The sequence below is a fragment of the Zingiber officinale genome, chromosome 5A, assembly GCF_018446385.1.
Source record: "Zingiber officinale cultivar Zhangliang chromosome 5A, Zo_v1.1, whole genome shotgun sequence".
NCBI lineage: Eukaryota > Viridiplantae > Streptophyta > Magnoliopsida > Zingiberales > Zingiberaceae > Zingiber > Zingiber officinale.
Genome location: NC_055994.1, coordinates 26741509 through 26755537, shown reverse-complemented (window position 1 = coordinate 26755537; position 14029 = coordinate 26741509). Strand labels below are relative to the sequence as shown.

General features: G+C 38.5%; 2 protein-coding genes across 6 annotated transcripts; one reads left to right on the top strand and one right to left on the bottom strand.

Moving 5' to 3' along the window:
• The first annotated feature begins 1536 nt into the window (after positions 1-1536).
• Positions 1537-4504, top strand: LOC121980348 (auxin-responsive protein IAA17-like). Of its 2 annotated transcripts, XM_042532350.1 has the most exons (6): positions 1537-1692; positions 1796-2262; positions 3047-3276; positions 3645-3786; positions 3956-4017; positions 4212-4504. In XM_042532350.1, the coding sequence occupies exons 2-6, from the start codon at positions 1802-1804 to the stop codon at positions 4247-4249; spliced, it is 933 nt and encodes a 310-aa protein (XP_042388284.1). In that variant the 5' UTR covers positions 1537-1692; positions 1796-1801; the 3' UTR covers positions 4250-4504. The 2 variants fall into 2 exon arrangements, with proteins under 2 accessions (XP_042388284.1, XP_042388283.1); XM_042532349.1 differs by lacking the exon at positions 1537-1692 and having other exon boundaries at positions 1712-2262.
• Positions 4505-8501: 3997 nt separating this feature from the next.
• On the bottom strand, positions 8502-13949 carry LOC121980347 (probable plastidic glucose transporter 2). 4 transcript variants are annotated; one of them, XR_006111505.1, is made up of 15 exons: positions 13678-13949; positions 13487-13598; positions 13307-13374; positions 13095-13227; positions 12846-12945; positions 12639-12751; positions 12435-12528; positions 11774-11927; positions 11520-11663; positions 11373-11446; positions 11203-11291; positions 10055-10169; positions 9406-9590; positions 8953-9031; positions 8502-8820 (listed from the first exon to the last, which is right to left on the bottom strand). XR_006111505.1 is itself a non-coding variant. In XM_042532347.1 (14 exons), the coding sequence occupies exons 1-13, from the start codon at positions 13757-13759 to the stop codon at positions 9408-9410; spliced, it is 1461 nt and encodes a 486-aa protein (XP_042388281.1). In that variant the 5' UTR covers positions 13760-13949; the 3' UTR covers positions 8502-8820; positions 9406-9407. The 4 variants fall into 4 exon arrangements, 3 of the variants coding, with proteins under 3 accessions (XP_042388281.1, XP_042388280.1, XP_042388282.1); XM_042532347.1 differs by lacking the exon at positions 8953-9031; XM_042532346.1 differs by lacking the exon at positions 8502-8820 and having other exon boundaries at positions 8822-9031.
• Between the last annotated feature and the right edge of the window lie 80 nt (positions 13950-14029).

Sequence of the window (14029 nt, the reverse complement as noted above, 5' to 3'; positions counted from 1 at the left end):
AAAAGAAAACCAACCTCACGAGTCGCGCACTCGACGCAATCGATGTTTCCTCCAAATTTTCAAGCTTCGGTGCGTGGGTGCGCTCGTGGGTGCACAGCGTGTGCCTTTTTTTGTTTTTTCTTGGTTTTTTTTAATGGACATGACATAAGTAGCAAAAGATGAAACCGTTCACCTCCAATATCCTCGTCGCATTTAACTTCATGCTATCACGAGTAAAGTAAATTAATATAGCCAAAAAAGTAAATGGTAGTGGGATGAATTACATAGAGTCCGGGAAATTACGTCTCATCAGTTCTACGATTCGACCCAGCGACCTTATGTGATAAATATGTCATCACTTATCATTTCGGTTGACTCATGGGATCGACATGACATAGAACACAAATCTATGATCCCGAGGATGAATCATACAAGTTTATTGATTGATGGAGATAAATTCTAGTTATTTAATAGGTGAGATCCATCCCATCAATCAATGGATATAGTGGTCTATCATCTAGATGGTAAATTGCGATCTAAAGGATCTTAGTTGCGTAACATACAAATAGGATTATTAAAAATGGACACAATCTTTGAGTTGATTTCAAAAATATAGCGGAGATGTTTTAATGGATTAGACTCAGTTTGGATTTGACCTGAATTTAAAATTTACGATTTTTTAAAAAAAAATTATATTAAATTTTATTTTAAAAATTAAAATATTTTATGCAATAAATAAATAATAAAATGTTAGTATAATAATAAAAAATGTTAAAATAAAAATGAAAAATTTTAAGGAGATAATAAAAAAGAAATTTAGGTTGGACCGGTTATTTGAGCCCTGGCGAACCACAAGAAAGCCGACCCGGTTCGTTTTTGCTGCATACGAAATTGATGCGGACAAAGGCACGCATGCATTCAACTCGGTTTTGTTTTCTTCTCCAAACTAATTCACTTGCTTCGCCAGTTTTGTGGTCCTCCGGCTATCCATACTCATTGCTTTTCTTCTTTATGAGCTCGCAGGATATTCTGACCATCTGACGACAGGAACCAGGCGTGGGGTCGTACGGCGAAGACCCCGGACAGCAATTTTCCGAGGGTCGCGACGAGTTGATTTCCTGTTCCGTGAGTCGTGAGTGACAGGGGATGAGCTCTCACTGGGCCCGCCTTGTCCGTCCAATAGGGACGCCGCACACCCAGTGCATTTAATGGAAGAGCAAGCCACGTGCCCTACACGCCCGGTTGTTTGTAGTGGTTTTTCTTTACGGGGGAGAGAGAAAGATGCGGACGCAGACGATGTCGGCAGTAGGGCTGCGACAGGTGCCGGTTGGCCGCCTCGCCTTCGCCGCTGTCGCCGTCGCTGCCTTCACCGGCTGTACCAGGTTGCCTCCCCCACGCCTCTGATTGCAAGAACATAAATTGCAAATGTTTTAAATTAATTTTTTATCAAATTAAATTCGGCTTTCTTTTTATATATATATATATATACCTGAAAAAAAAATGTCAAAGTAATTATTTTAGTTTAATTAATTTTGGGTTCTCCCATTTGAACGACAGGATTAGACAATGATATGCTTTATGTTTGGTTAAACCTAAACAAACAACTTCATCGACCAGTGAGAATCGAGTTTATGGTAAGCTAACGATAAGCCCAAAGTGTCTAATGTAGGAGGAAGAGGAAGCTGCTAACGATCAGCAAAACCAGACGCAAAGGTGTCTCCGTTTTTTTTTGTTTTTACTCCTCTGCCCTTTGCGATTGTTTGTTCGACTACCTTTGAATCTTCAGCAGTTTGATGATCTCCTGTTCTCTATGCAGAGGTTGATGTCGTCGACGGTGGAGCACGATTACATAGGTCTGTCGGAGCGGAACTCCTCTGCCGGCGGAGTCGAGGGAGGGGTTCTGAACCTCAAGGCCACGGAACTCAGGTTGGGGTTGCCTGGGTCGGAGTCGCCCCACCGCGTGGAGAAGATCGGGCTCACCCTGGATTTGCTCCCCAAGAGCTACGTCTCCGGTGCCAAGAGGGGGTTCTCCGACGCCAACGATGGGGGCGGGACGTGGGGATTTGCCGCCGAAGGTGGCGGATCTGAAGTGAACTCGGTAAAAGGTGGCGGCTTGTTTTCGGGGAGAGGGGAGGTTGCGGCCGGTGGCAGTGCAGGGCAGCTTTCTGGGCAAGGGAATGTGGGGAAGGACCTAGCGGTGAAAGCGGCTGGGCAGGAGCGGAAGGTCACCCCGAAGGGCTGTGGTTCTGTTGGGAATGATAGTCCGGTAGCTCCTGCAGCGAAGTAAGTGTGATAAAAATGATCCTATATTTTTCTTTCATAGATTCATAAATCTTCATGCGTTCTGGTTTCTGTTTTTTGTTTCTTTTTTTCCCCCTTTTGGCATAGCTTGGATCTTTTAATCGAATTTGTTATAATTTCCCTCGCCGTTTCACTGATTTTTTTCTTTTTCTTATTTGCTCTTCGCTGTTTTTTCCCTTCTTCCTTACGTTCAGTGAAAATAGAGTCTTTTTTGGGTGCACAAACGTAGAATCTGGGTGACAATTGGCATCCGTTTGGTGGTTTGTGGTTCAACAAGGGGTTGCAATGGTATAAACTCTGCCATTCATTTAATAGGAAGAATGGATTTTTTTTCTCTGCGCCAGGATCTTTGTATCCATGAAATGACATTACTTAGCAAGGAATTTAATCAATTACTTTATGTAAAATATTATGCATGCTTTTGAGAGACTACTTTAAGATCTTCCCTTGGACGTTAACATATGTATTCAAGTTTTGTCTACTTCTGGGTTTCTAGACTCGAGTGTTTTGATACTGAAATCCTTTTCTAAAGTTTGTTGGTGCACCATATGTTCTATTTAGGTATTATGTTCAATTGAAACCATAACACTTTGGAACAGACATGAGATGCATAATTTTTCCATAGACCTACTGCCAAATTATCTTCTAGTTAATTGATCATGTACGATACAGATGTAATAAATTATGTAGATGGGATTTTTAGTTTGTTTCTGTTATGCTGAAAGAAGTTAGAACATTGAACATGTAACGGGCATGCATATGGCAGAGCACAGGTGGTTGGTTGGCCACCAATCCGTAGTTATCGGAAGAATACTATGATTACAAATCCATCTAAGATTAAAGATGATGCTGATGGAATACAAGGACAAGGGTGTCTTTATGTGAAGGTTAGCATGGACGGAGCTCCTTATCTGAGGAAAGTTGATCTCAAAATATACAAAAACTATAAGGAACTTTCATCAGCACTTGAGAAAATGTTCAGCGGTTTCACAATTGGTGAGATTTAATTATTCCATATTATTTGTTTTTTTTTTAAATGAAATAGAAAATAACCAAGAATGTTTTTTGTTCAGATATATGTTTCTTTATGCCATTATTTGCAACAATACTCATTTTTTTTCTTTTCTTTTTAATCATGTAATAACAAATATCAAAACCTTAATTCAATTTTTTGCCATGAGAAAATAAATTAAATCATGGATGGAAGCCTGTCTATCCAAATCAAATTCATTTCGCTGAAACTTAATATGGTGCAAATGATATGATGGAGTTTCATTCTTCTAATTCCTCTCTAGTTCCATCTCAGTCGGTTCTGTCAATGTTCAAGTTTTAGGGGGAGTTGACTCCTTTCCATTCGAATTCAGGTCGGTGTGATTCTCATGGAATACCAGGCAGAGAAGAGTTATCTGAGAATCATTTGATGGATCTCCTGAATGGTTCCGAGTATGTCATTACTTATGAAGACAAGGATGGAGACTGGATGCTTGTCGGTGATGTGCCATGGGCGTAAGTAACCTTATTTGCTTTTCATAGTTCATGTGTTTTCTGTTTCATTAATTCTGTATATTTCTATTTGGACGTAATGTAAGCAATTTGTCTTTCTGGTCATGAATTATTTGTTGTCCCTGAAACTTCCATTCACATTCTTTTCTGCTAATTAAATGAAATATTTCAGGATGTTCACAAACTCATGCAGGAGGTTGAGGATCATGAAAGGTTCAGATGCTATTGGACTTGGTCAGTAAAATCCTTTCCTTCACATTTCATTTTCTGGATTTTCGATCTGATATGTAAAGAAGCATCCCTTCATTCCATGTTATAGTGTGTCCTTAAATGAAGTTTGGGTTTATTGTGCCACAATTAAGTTGCTTGCTTTTGCTCACATTTTCCATGAAACCTCAAGACTAACAAAACTATGATTGTTTCTGTAGCCCCAAGGGCCCTGGAGAAATGCAAGAACCTGAAATAGACACATTATCATGGACACAATAATCAGATAGTTGTAACTGTATTTGAGAATGGAAGTTGAAAGGGTTTAGTTATCAATTGTTTTATATAGCTTATGCTTTGTGGCTTGCTGTTCTGAATGGACTATTTAGGCGTGTTACTACATTCCGATGCTTAAGTCAGGACCTAAGTTTGTTGAACTATGCTTGCTTGAGTTTCTGTGAGTTTCCCTTGTAATTGTAATATAAATGCTTGGATTGCTGTTTGCGACTGGTTAGCATTATTTACTATTCGAAACTCAGTCTATGGTTCCATTTGGACATCTGAATCAGCCATCTGATGGATGCCAATGATCTGGAAGGAAAAAAATTGGAATTACCTAAAGTTCATTCCAAAGAGGATGGTGTTTACCAAACACCTGGCTTATCCCTCTTGTATCTATTCTGACTTGGGTGGCCGACAGCTAGCTAGTTATCAAATTTAGGGTTTCACTGATCGATTGCTTTACTCTAGTTATTTTTCTACAACTTAAACCTATGTTGCTGTCTGTGATGTCCCACATGCACAGTAAAACAAGTGGAGATGTTGGTGCAGGCTTTTGGGATTCTGTTTCTTCCCTAACAATCAGGCTTTCTCATTGAAATAATGCTCCACTAGCTCAATTTCTGAATGGTGTCGTTGATTTGGCAGACATCTAAAGCTTTGATAATGATAAATACTAAAAAATTAGGGAGCACCAATATGCAGTGTCTTAGATCAAACTCTATTTTCATATTCATTAATAAAAATTTTTTCAATATACTAAATAAATAATAAAAAAAAAATTTAAATTATCAAATTTAATAATTAATCAAATAATTAAAAATTTCAAACAATCAAATAAATTTAAATTGAGAGTTTGATAACATCTAAATAAACAAATCAAATTCAAGTCAAGTTTGAACGAAATTTAAGCCAAGCTTAAATTGAGAGTTCGATAACATCTAAACGAATCAAGCTCAAATCAAGTTTCAAACAAGCTCAAGCTTAAAAAATAAATCAAGTCAAGCTTGAACAATTATTTCAAAAGTTTACTTCATTTTAAACTTAATTTGATTACCTTATCAAAAATTCTTGAATATCCTAAAGCTCAGCTCGATTTATTTATGACCCTAGCTTCACTTGTGATGGAGCGACATGTGGCAATTGGCTTGATGTAGGAGGTGGTGACTACTTGTGAATTCCAAATTGACACATCAAGGTAGCTACTTAAATTGGGAAGTAGTTCTCAGCTCTGCCATCGTTGTTCTCAAAGTGTGCTTGTAAGGAAGACCATCAATACTTTTGTTGGATAAAATTACTATTGAAATTCAAATCCAAGGTATACTTGAGAGTCTCGTGGCTAATTTTTGTATAGGATTAAATCATGTTTAGGCGATCTATGGTGGCAAAAAATAGGCGAATATGTTCGCCCCGCCAACTCGTCCCAGGACCAACACGGAGAAGGTAAATCACAGACGACTACTAGCCTTTGGAATAGTGACTAGCATATAAGGGAGACATTTATCTCGACTTTACTTCGGCTACTAGCCTATGAATTATATGTTGGTGTAATCGACCTTCAAGATTTTAATATCCGATAAATATATTTAAGTATATTTAATGGAGCTTAGTCTTGGAAAGTTCTAGTTGTACGCTAGGCAAGGAAAATCTCGGTAGATTGTGGAAGTCAGGTGGATTCTATAGGTCTGGAGGACCTGATCCTTGAGTAGCCGAATACTGAGTCTTAATTGTAGCTAGGGAAGGAAAATCTCGGTAGATCGTGGAAGCCAGGTGGATAGATCTGAAGGACATGATCCCTGGGTAGCCGAATATTGAGTCTTAATTGTAGCTAGGGAAGGAAAATCTCAGTAGATCGTGGAAGCCAGGTGGATAGATCTGAAGGACATGATCCCTGGATAGCCGAATATTGAGTCTTGGTGAGTGAAGTCAGGTGGAAAAAACCCTAGGGGTAGTAACCTTAGGTTCTGGTGAGTGAAGCCAGATGGAGAAAATCCTAAGGGGAGATAACCTTAGGTAACGAGAAGTCTTGGAGGAGTGAACTCCAAGCAAAGTTGATCGCGCGATCGACCGAACCAGCAGATCTTGGTGATTCTAAGTTTAGTTTTACCATAGCATTCTGTATTACTATTATTGTTGTTAGTTAATGTAGTATTGCATGAAAGACCTTAGTGGATCAGGTGATCAGACACTGAGCAGAGAAAGTCCAAACAAGTCTGGAGCACCAATGTTTGGCAGGTAAGTTGAGGTAAGCAACTGGAGGAGCGACAGTGAGGTCGTGTTCCTGAAAGGATCAAACTGACGAAACCGGGAAAGTTTTCAAGTTGAGATCAAGACAGTTGAACTGTCTATTATTATTACTCATGTATTTATTATTCCCGTGCTAATATATGTTTTGCAAGATTATTATCTAACACTGCTTTGCAGGTTCGGCCTAATCGGTTGACCGAACAAGGCCAACTCAGAGCAGGTATTTGTTCAGACCAAAAAAAGCAGGGTATGATCAAAGCTTGATCGATCGACCGAACCCTAATGACTCAACACAGTTCAGATCGAGCAGAAGCAAAGAAGGAAAGCTTGTTGATCGGTCGACCGAACACATGGATCGGTCAACCGAACGATCATCACATTAAAGGTGTAGTAAGTGCGAATCTCGGCAAATCTCGACCAACAGGGGAGGATCCTATTCGATCGACCGAAAAGAAGGATCGGTCGATCGAACCCTTGATGGTCATTACATGCCGAAGATCGAATCAACATCAGATCTCAACGAAGATGGAAGGGAGCTGGTTCGGTCGACCGAACACAAGGATCGGTTGACCGAACATCGGCGATTCTTATAAAAGAGAGCTTGAGGTTCAAGGCTGAAAAACGCATTCTGGTTGGTTCGAAGTTCATCTTTGTGAAAGCTGCTCGTGTTATTGCTACAACAACTCGTAAGCAATTACTTCATTCAAGTGCCGACCGATCTTCAATTTTAACATACTGTCGGTATACTTTTATTTTATTACTTGCATTGTATTTAACTCAAGTAAGATAGTAGGTTGTTACTATCTTACCCATTTTCTTGTACGCACTGTTTCTTTCCGAGATTTTCAGAAAGAAGAGTTTTAGTGAATTCTTCAATGGTACAATCAAGGATCGCGGATCTTGAAGTAAAAGTCGACCTAAGCTTTGAACTAAGTAACTAAACGAGTCATTTACTTTTCACTGTATATTCTGATTGTCTTTAAAATGCTAAAAAAGAAGAAATTTTAAAAGCACAATATTCATCCCCTTCTATCGCATACGTTCGATCCTACACTATAATCCTATTTTACTTGGTATTAGAATCAATTCCATCCATCTCATTCTATTTTATTGATGTCTGTCCTATAGACGGCCTTCCACCCTATAGTCAATCTACTAGTCCACTTATGATAGTCTCTAATTGATTGAAAATCATTTCAATTGACTAAAAAAATATATTGAAAAGCTCATTAAAGTGAGATTGTCGATCAACTTGACTAGGTGCTCGACAAATTTCTAGCTAAATGTCTCATCCCAGAGAATAAAATTCATCTTTTTTATTTTTATTTTTATTTTTATTTTTATTTTTATTTTTGTTTTTGTTTTTCTGCCTTGTCCTAACGTCTTCTCAGGTGAAGAAGTTGCCCCCTTGAGGTGTCAGGTTTGGGCAAAAGGATGCTAATAGTGGCTTTATGTCTAGATCACAACAACCTCAAGCCACTAGTTAATTGGGTCATACCAAGTTTTGACCTTGCACTTTATTATGGTGCTCAACAAGTCCAACCTTACTCTTAACAGGTGCACACAATGACCATGCATTCTGTTTTAGTGTTGGATGACTATGGTCAATGACTATATATAAAGGATTGGAGATGGATGGAATGACTGAGTGATACAATGCATCCTCAAGTTAAATTATATTCTTAATAAGTACCCATAATAAGACATTCCGCACCCACCCACTGAGGATCGATGTTGGTTGTGTTAGAAAAGCATGCATTGATGTTGCACCCAACACGTGCATAAAGTGGTGCTAATAGTGACACATAGGCCAACCTTGCACTTAAAAGGTCATACCATGACTCAATATTATTTATGTCAAACAAATGCATAAAGTAACTTTGAGTTAGTAGGGTCGCCTAGGTTGCTAATAGTGATCCAATGTCTGAACTAAACTTGGTATGTCGATATGTTCCCACATTTTGGTATTGTGCTAAACCAGTGCATACAAGAACAAAGCCAATTAGATCAACTAGGTGCTAACACTAACCCCAAGCCTGATCCTCCACTTGGAGAATGCATAGAACTAGGTGCTACCTTTTCCAAACTGAGAAAAAAAAATTCTTGGGTTACAAATTTGTCTTCATCAAAACAACTTACTTCCAATGCATTATCTTAGAAAAAGGCTTCTTCTTGGTTCAATTGAAATGTGAACAACGATAACAGAGATAAGAAAGGTGCTCCACTATGGCTCAAACGGAAGCAGCCTGTGTTACAAGCCATTGTCCCTTGTCGGAAAACTGAGCAGCAGTCAACAATAACGGGCTGCAAAATGGTTGTCTATTATTAAGCAAAGCTACATGCAAAAAAGTGGCATCAAGGCACTACAAATAGAATATAAATTGTCCTTTCTACTAGAAACTCATTACAATAAAATCTCGTGTGGCTATGCTATACCACTATGAAGCCAAACAGCTGCGAGTACGACGGACGTTCTTAATGATGGAGCCTTCCATGTATCCATCAATGTTAAAACCTGGACAACCACCATGGATGATTAAAATATCAAACCACAGAACGTCCACAAAGAGGCAACTCATCCAACTCTTGGATGGTTGTGCCTATAGAAGATGGTCATGATTCAGTAAATAGGATGAAAGTTCCTGTGTAAAATTACTACGACAGGGTGGCAGCAATCAAAATCACTAGAACAATTAAATCCGTAGTACATGGTTTAAAAAACCACAGTATATGGTTTCAAAAATCATTGTACATGAAAAGATTTTAATACTATAATCAATGGTATAGAAACCGCAAATCATGACATAGAGAACTACAGTATATAATGTATAGTATGTAGCATACCTTATGGAAAACTGTAATACGTGAATAACTAGGGGAAGATCATACCTTTACACAGGTGAGAGGAGTGATATTTCAATTTCCTGGAGACTCTTGCCTTTGGTTTCAACTACATTCTTTGCCACAAAGAGTGCTGCCATCAAACAAAATGATGCAAATATCGAGTACAAAATTTTGGCCCCTAACTGCTCTAGCAACCTCAAAAAGAACAGACCAACAAAGAAGTTTACAACCTGAAATTCCAAAACCAACCAGTCAACATTAGAAGCAAAAATAAATCATAAACGAAGCTACTACTGCAATAACATGCAAAAGATAATTTAGTTAAAGCAATCCATTTTTCTTAACCCCCAAAATATTAGTAAGCTCATTCAGGACAATGATACAAAAGCTATTTGTCACCTCAGTTTCTATTTTGACTGCACACACTGACCAATCATAATGATTAAATCAATTTAAATATCAATCTTAGCAAGATAAGATGTATGTAGCCAGCTCCAAATAATTTGAACTAATGTGACATTATGAAACAATGAATTGTTATGATTCATGTTAAGTAGCAAACAAAGATTACATTTAACAGTTCTGATTAACCAATTTGATTTGCATAATAGAAAAAATGCCTTGTATGAAAGTGTCTTGACAAAAGCATTGTTTCAGTGTTATGTGAAAAAAGTGAAATTTACAGATAATTTACCCAGTGAACAGACATGCACAGAGCCATAGCTTTTGCACGAATCCTGCTGGGAAAAATTTCAGGTAAAAGGAGACCAGGAACTGGCCCAGCTCCCAGCGCAAATGTCAGAACAAATCTACACAAGTCACAAATCTGAAATAAGATTCTCCATACCCCTCAAAATGTGAAGAACTAACTTGTAAAAAGGTTCAACTTAATTAACAAGGGGGCTTAGTGTTAGTTCAGGAATCAATTACTACATGCAGAATCAAGCTGTGAGGACAAGTAAATTCAGATTATGCAATAAGCTGAATCTCACATCTAAGTAAACTCATATCACAAAATAAGCCAAATTAGCTTCATTTAAGTATTAAGACGGCCTTCGTAGTTAAAAAAATTCAAGAAAAAAATACATACAGTTGTGGATAACATAAGAAAAAAAAAAGCATTTGAATTGCATAAAATTGATATATACATATGTACCTATGTATGTATATATCTTTTTACATATGGTCTCATGTCTCCGGTAGTCAACCAACAAGTTATCATCCTAACAGCAAATTCAACCTTTCATGTGAAGGCCCACATATCTTATCTCAAGCATGAGAGAATATGGAAAACAATCAAGCTGAAATATCTTTGGCTGGCCCAGCCAACATATTATGATCCTGCTAACAATTCAACCTTTAATGCAGGTAAGTTAGCAACCACCACATCCCACACAATAAGCATGAAAGAATGGACAACAATCAAGCTGAAATCAGTGACATCCTTGACCTAGTTTGAAATGGGGTTAGGTGCAGTGTGTGTGGTTTACTAGGAGTGTCCTGATCTGAAGCCATCCATTGCCCATTAGTTGAGGATAAACAATCTAATAGTGTTTTGTATGTAAAAACAATCCAATATATACCAATTGTCAACATGTTAACCTTTTCTAATATATGTTGACCTATTGGCCAAAGCATGTAGAATCATTTATATTGATTTGAAATACAACTGTACCCTTTTTTGAAAAGAAAAACATGCACGCCTAGAGGAATTGTTGAAAAATACCAGCATGCCTACTTTAATCCATGTTCCAATACCAGAGTATAGTCATTTGGAATGGCTAACTGAGAAATTTTCTCGAAAAAAAGGAGTGAAATGAGGAGACATTCCAGTATACTTACAATAGCATTCCACAAACAGAAAGGTAGACATGCCAGGAACCTTCCTGATGAAAATTTGTTGCAACAGCCTGAAGAACCATTGCTGCTGCCTGAACCAGGAGATAAATATGAAACATATGTGCCCACCTAAATGCAAATGAAAAGGCATTAAAAGTATACTTCCAGTTTACCATTCCCAGGAAACTTCCTAGAAGAAGAACCCTCCTTCCTAGTTTGTCCATAAGAAGCATAGCTACGATTGACCCTGTCATGAAAAGAATATAAGTCTGCTTCCATCAGAGCAGAAGAGAACTAGGCTGCAAACTTGCTTATCTAACCTGATAAGTTTGCAAATCCCACACATATGTTGGCATTATCTGAAGCCACCCCAGCACTTTTAAACACAGCAGAAGAGAAATAGAATACAGCATTGATGCCCGACAACTGTTGTAAAGCAAATAGCATTGTTCCAATAAAAACAACTGTAGCAGAAAAAGGGAATTGTAATGAAAAAAGATACATTACATATAAACTAAAGCAGTGGGAATAAAGCATTGAATATTTGAGATATATTGATTCATGTAATGGATACCTCTAAAATGTCGTCCATGGAATAGCTCAGAATATTTTACAGTCTCCCCCTCATCCCCTCTGTCTAACCGCGACAATTCTGCCATTGCTGATTTGACATGCTGTCCTCCCAGAAGTCTTTCAAATTCAGCTTCAGATTCACCAAATTTACCACGCTGCAGCACATTTACATCCATATTGTGTATTTACAACATGTCAGCATGAGAATGGTGTCAATTAAAAGTTCAAAACTAAGTTTGAAACAGAAGTCTCAAAACATGATGTTATGAATGAGACTAAGTGAATATAGTAAACAAGCATCTAGGAAGATGTTCAATCATTTAATGTTGAAAGGAAAAGTGACATTGATTTGAACAAAACCAACTTTTGGCAAAAATAAATTTTGTAAAATATTTTCAGTCCTCAGACCACTAAGGCAAATTTTTCGACAGTTTGTACTAACTAAGCTACCACAGTATTAATAGAGGGCCTAAACTGATTTATGTGAGATGAAATTTAACTGAAATTCAACAGTATTAATTTGTCAGCCGAATAATTTGTGAGGCCAAATTGGCAACACTTTCCAAAGAGATCTGTGTAAAGCATAAGGTAGAAAAAAGTAGAGAAAAAAAACATTGGTAAAATAGTAAACTAGTCATAAAAGAGTTCAAAGGATAGATGACCTTATAGAGCCAATGAGGGCTTTCAGCACAGAATTGCATACAGAGAGCAAGTAAAGCAGCTGGAATAATAGATACACCGAAACACATTCGCCACCTGCAGCCATAAGTTCCATAAGTGACTTATCTTTGCATAGGTTCAAAAATGAGTGACCAGGAGTGCTTAAAGAGTGAGAAGCCAATGTGATGTCTTGAATAAATAGTTACCATCCTACATATTCCTTGACTGGAATTCCAATAAAGAGTGATGCTACCAATCCCAGGCATGTTGCAATCTGAATAAAACTCCCATAAGTACCTCTCACAGATGAAGGAGAAACCTGACCAGATAAGCAATTCAGGGTTAATCAGGAAAAAAAAAACGTAAATGAAGGTTTTTTGCAATCAGATAACCTGAAACACTCATGTTGCTACCTCAGTGATGTAGAGGGAGGCTACTGGGGGTCCTAGACCCATCCCTGTTCCAACAAGAAATCTTCCAAGAAGCATTCCCGCTAGTCTAGTTGCTGATGCACTGCGAAAGCATGTCAAGAAACTCAAATAATTCATGCATTAACACAGGGTTGTGGAGAGAACCTCTCAAGAGCACAAGAAGTACCGCAAAATTGTCAGTTCATAATAAAATGACAAATGCTGAAAAATTCTGTAACATCTAGATATTACCTCAAAGAAGCCCCGATAATCATTGGAAGGGCACTCAACTGGAAGGCCTTGCGGCGTCCAATTCCGTCAGAAATCCATCCGCTAAACAAGCATCCAATCAGCGCGCCGCCCAAACACATGCTCACAACGAGTCCTGAGCCAGAACAGCAACCAATACTGTCATGTAACATCTGTGACCCAAATAACACAATCGCAAGTAGAGAGGAAACCACCTTCCGCTAGCGTATTCCCTGAGAACCCAAGATCCATCGAAATACTCTCGAGCGGCTCATTCACAACCCTTGAATTCAAAAGATCCACAAAAAAAAGCACACACACAATTTTACACAACCTTTCGAATCTCTATCGATCAATACATACAAGTAAGCAACTTGCATGCCAAAAACACTCACCCTAGATGGTACCCAAACAAGAAGGATGACATGGTTGCGACGCAGACGTGCGGCAAAGAATGCTTCCAAGAGGGATTGCCACCGTCCTGATCTGCCGGATCCAACAATTTCTCTGAAAGCAAAATCTAACATCTTAATTGAAACATGGATCCAAGAGAGGAGCAACCGAAGAAGAAAAGAAGCGGCCGCACCTGAGATATCATCCTCGCCCATATCAGGGGTGCTTGCACGCTCCCTGGAAGACATCCGCTTGTACACCGAATTCAATCTCATGGACAGCGCGGCTGGATCTCTTCGAAATCTCGAGGAACTCTCCAGTGATCCTCAGATGCATCCAAACGCAACTTCGCACTTCACCAGGCGAGACGAAGCCACAGATAAAGCGAGGATGACAAATTCAGTAATTTAAATCGAAGCAAACTCGGGGACGATTTGACAAAGAGGCAAAAAAAAAAAAAATAATGTTTTTAATCTGAGATCGTGAGTGCCTTAAAACCAACGTCGAGATCGAGAGAAATGCGACCGACACCGTGCTGAGGATTT

Coding starts and splice junctions, on each gene's coding strand:
- LOC121980348 (XM_042532349.1), top strand. CDS start 1,790: ATGCAGAGGTTGATGTCGTCGACGGTGGAGCACGATTACATAGGTCTG. Junction 2,263..3,046: donor CCGGTAGCTCCTGCAGCGAA/GTAAGTGTGATA, acceptor TGCATATGGCAG/AGCACAGGTGGTTGGTTGGC. Junction 4,018..4,211: donor TTCAGATGCTATTGGACTTG/GTCAGTAAAATC, acceptor TTGTTTCTGTAG/CCCCAAGGGCCCTGGAGAAA.
- LOC121980347 (XM_042532347.1), bottom strand. CDS start 13,759: ATGAGATTGAATTCGGTGTACAAGCGGATGTCTTCCAGGGAGCGTGCA. Junction 13,599..13,677: donor GGGCGAGGATGATATCTCAG/GTGCGGCCGCTT, acceptor TTTTGCTTTCAG/AGAAATTGTTGGATCCGGCA. Junction 9,591..10,054: donor TGTGCATGTCTGTTCACTGG/GTAAATTATCTG, acceptor TTGGAATTTCAG/GTTGTAAACTTCTTTGTTGG.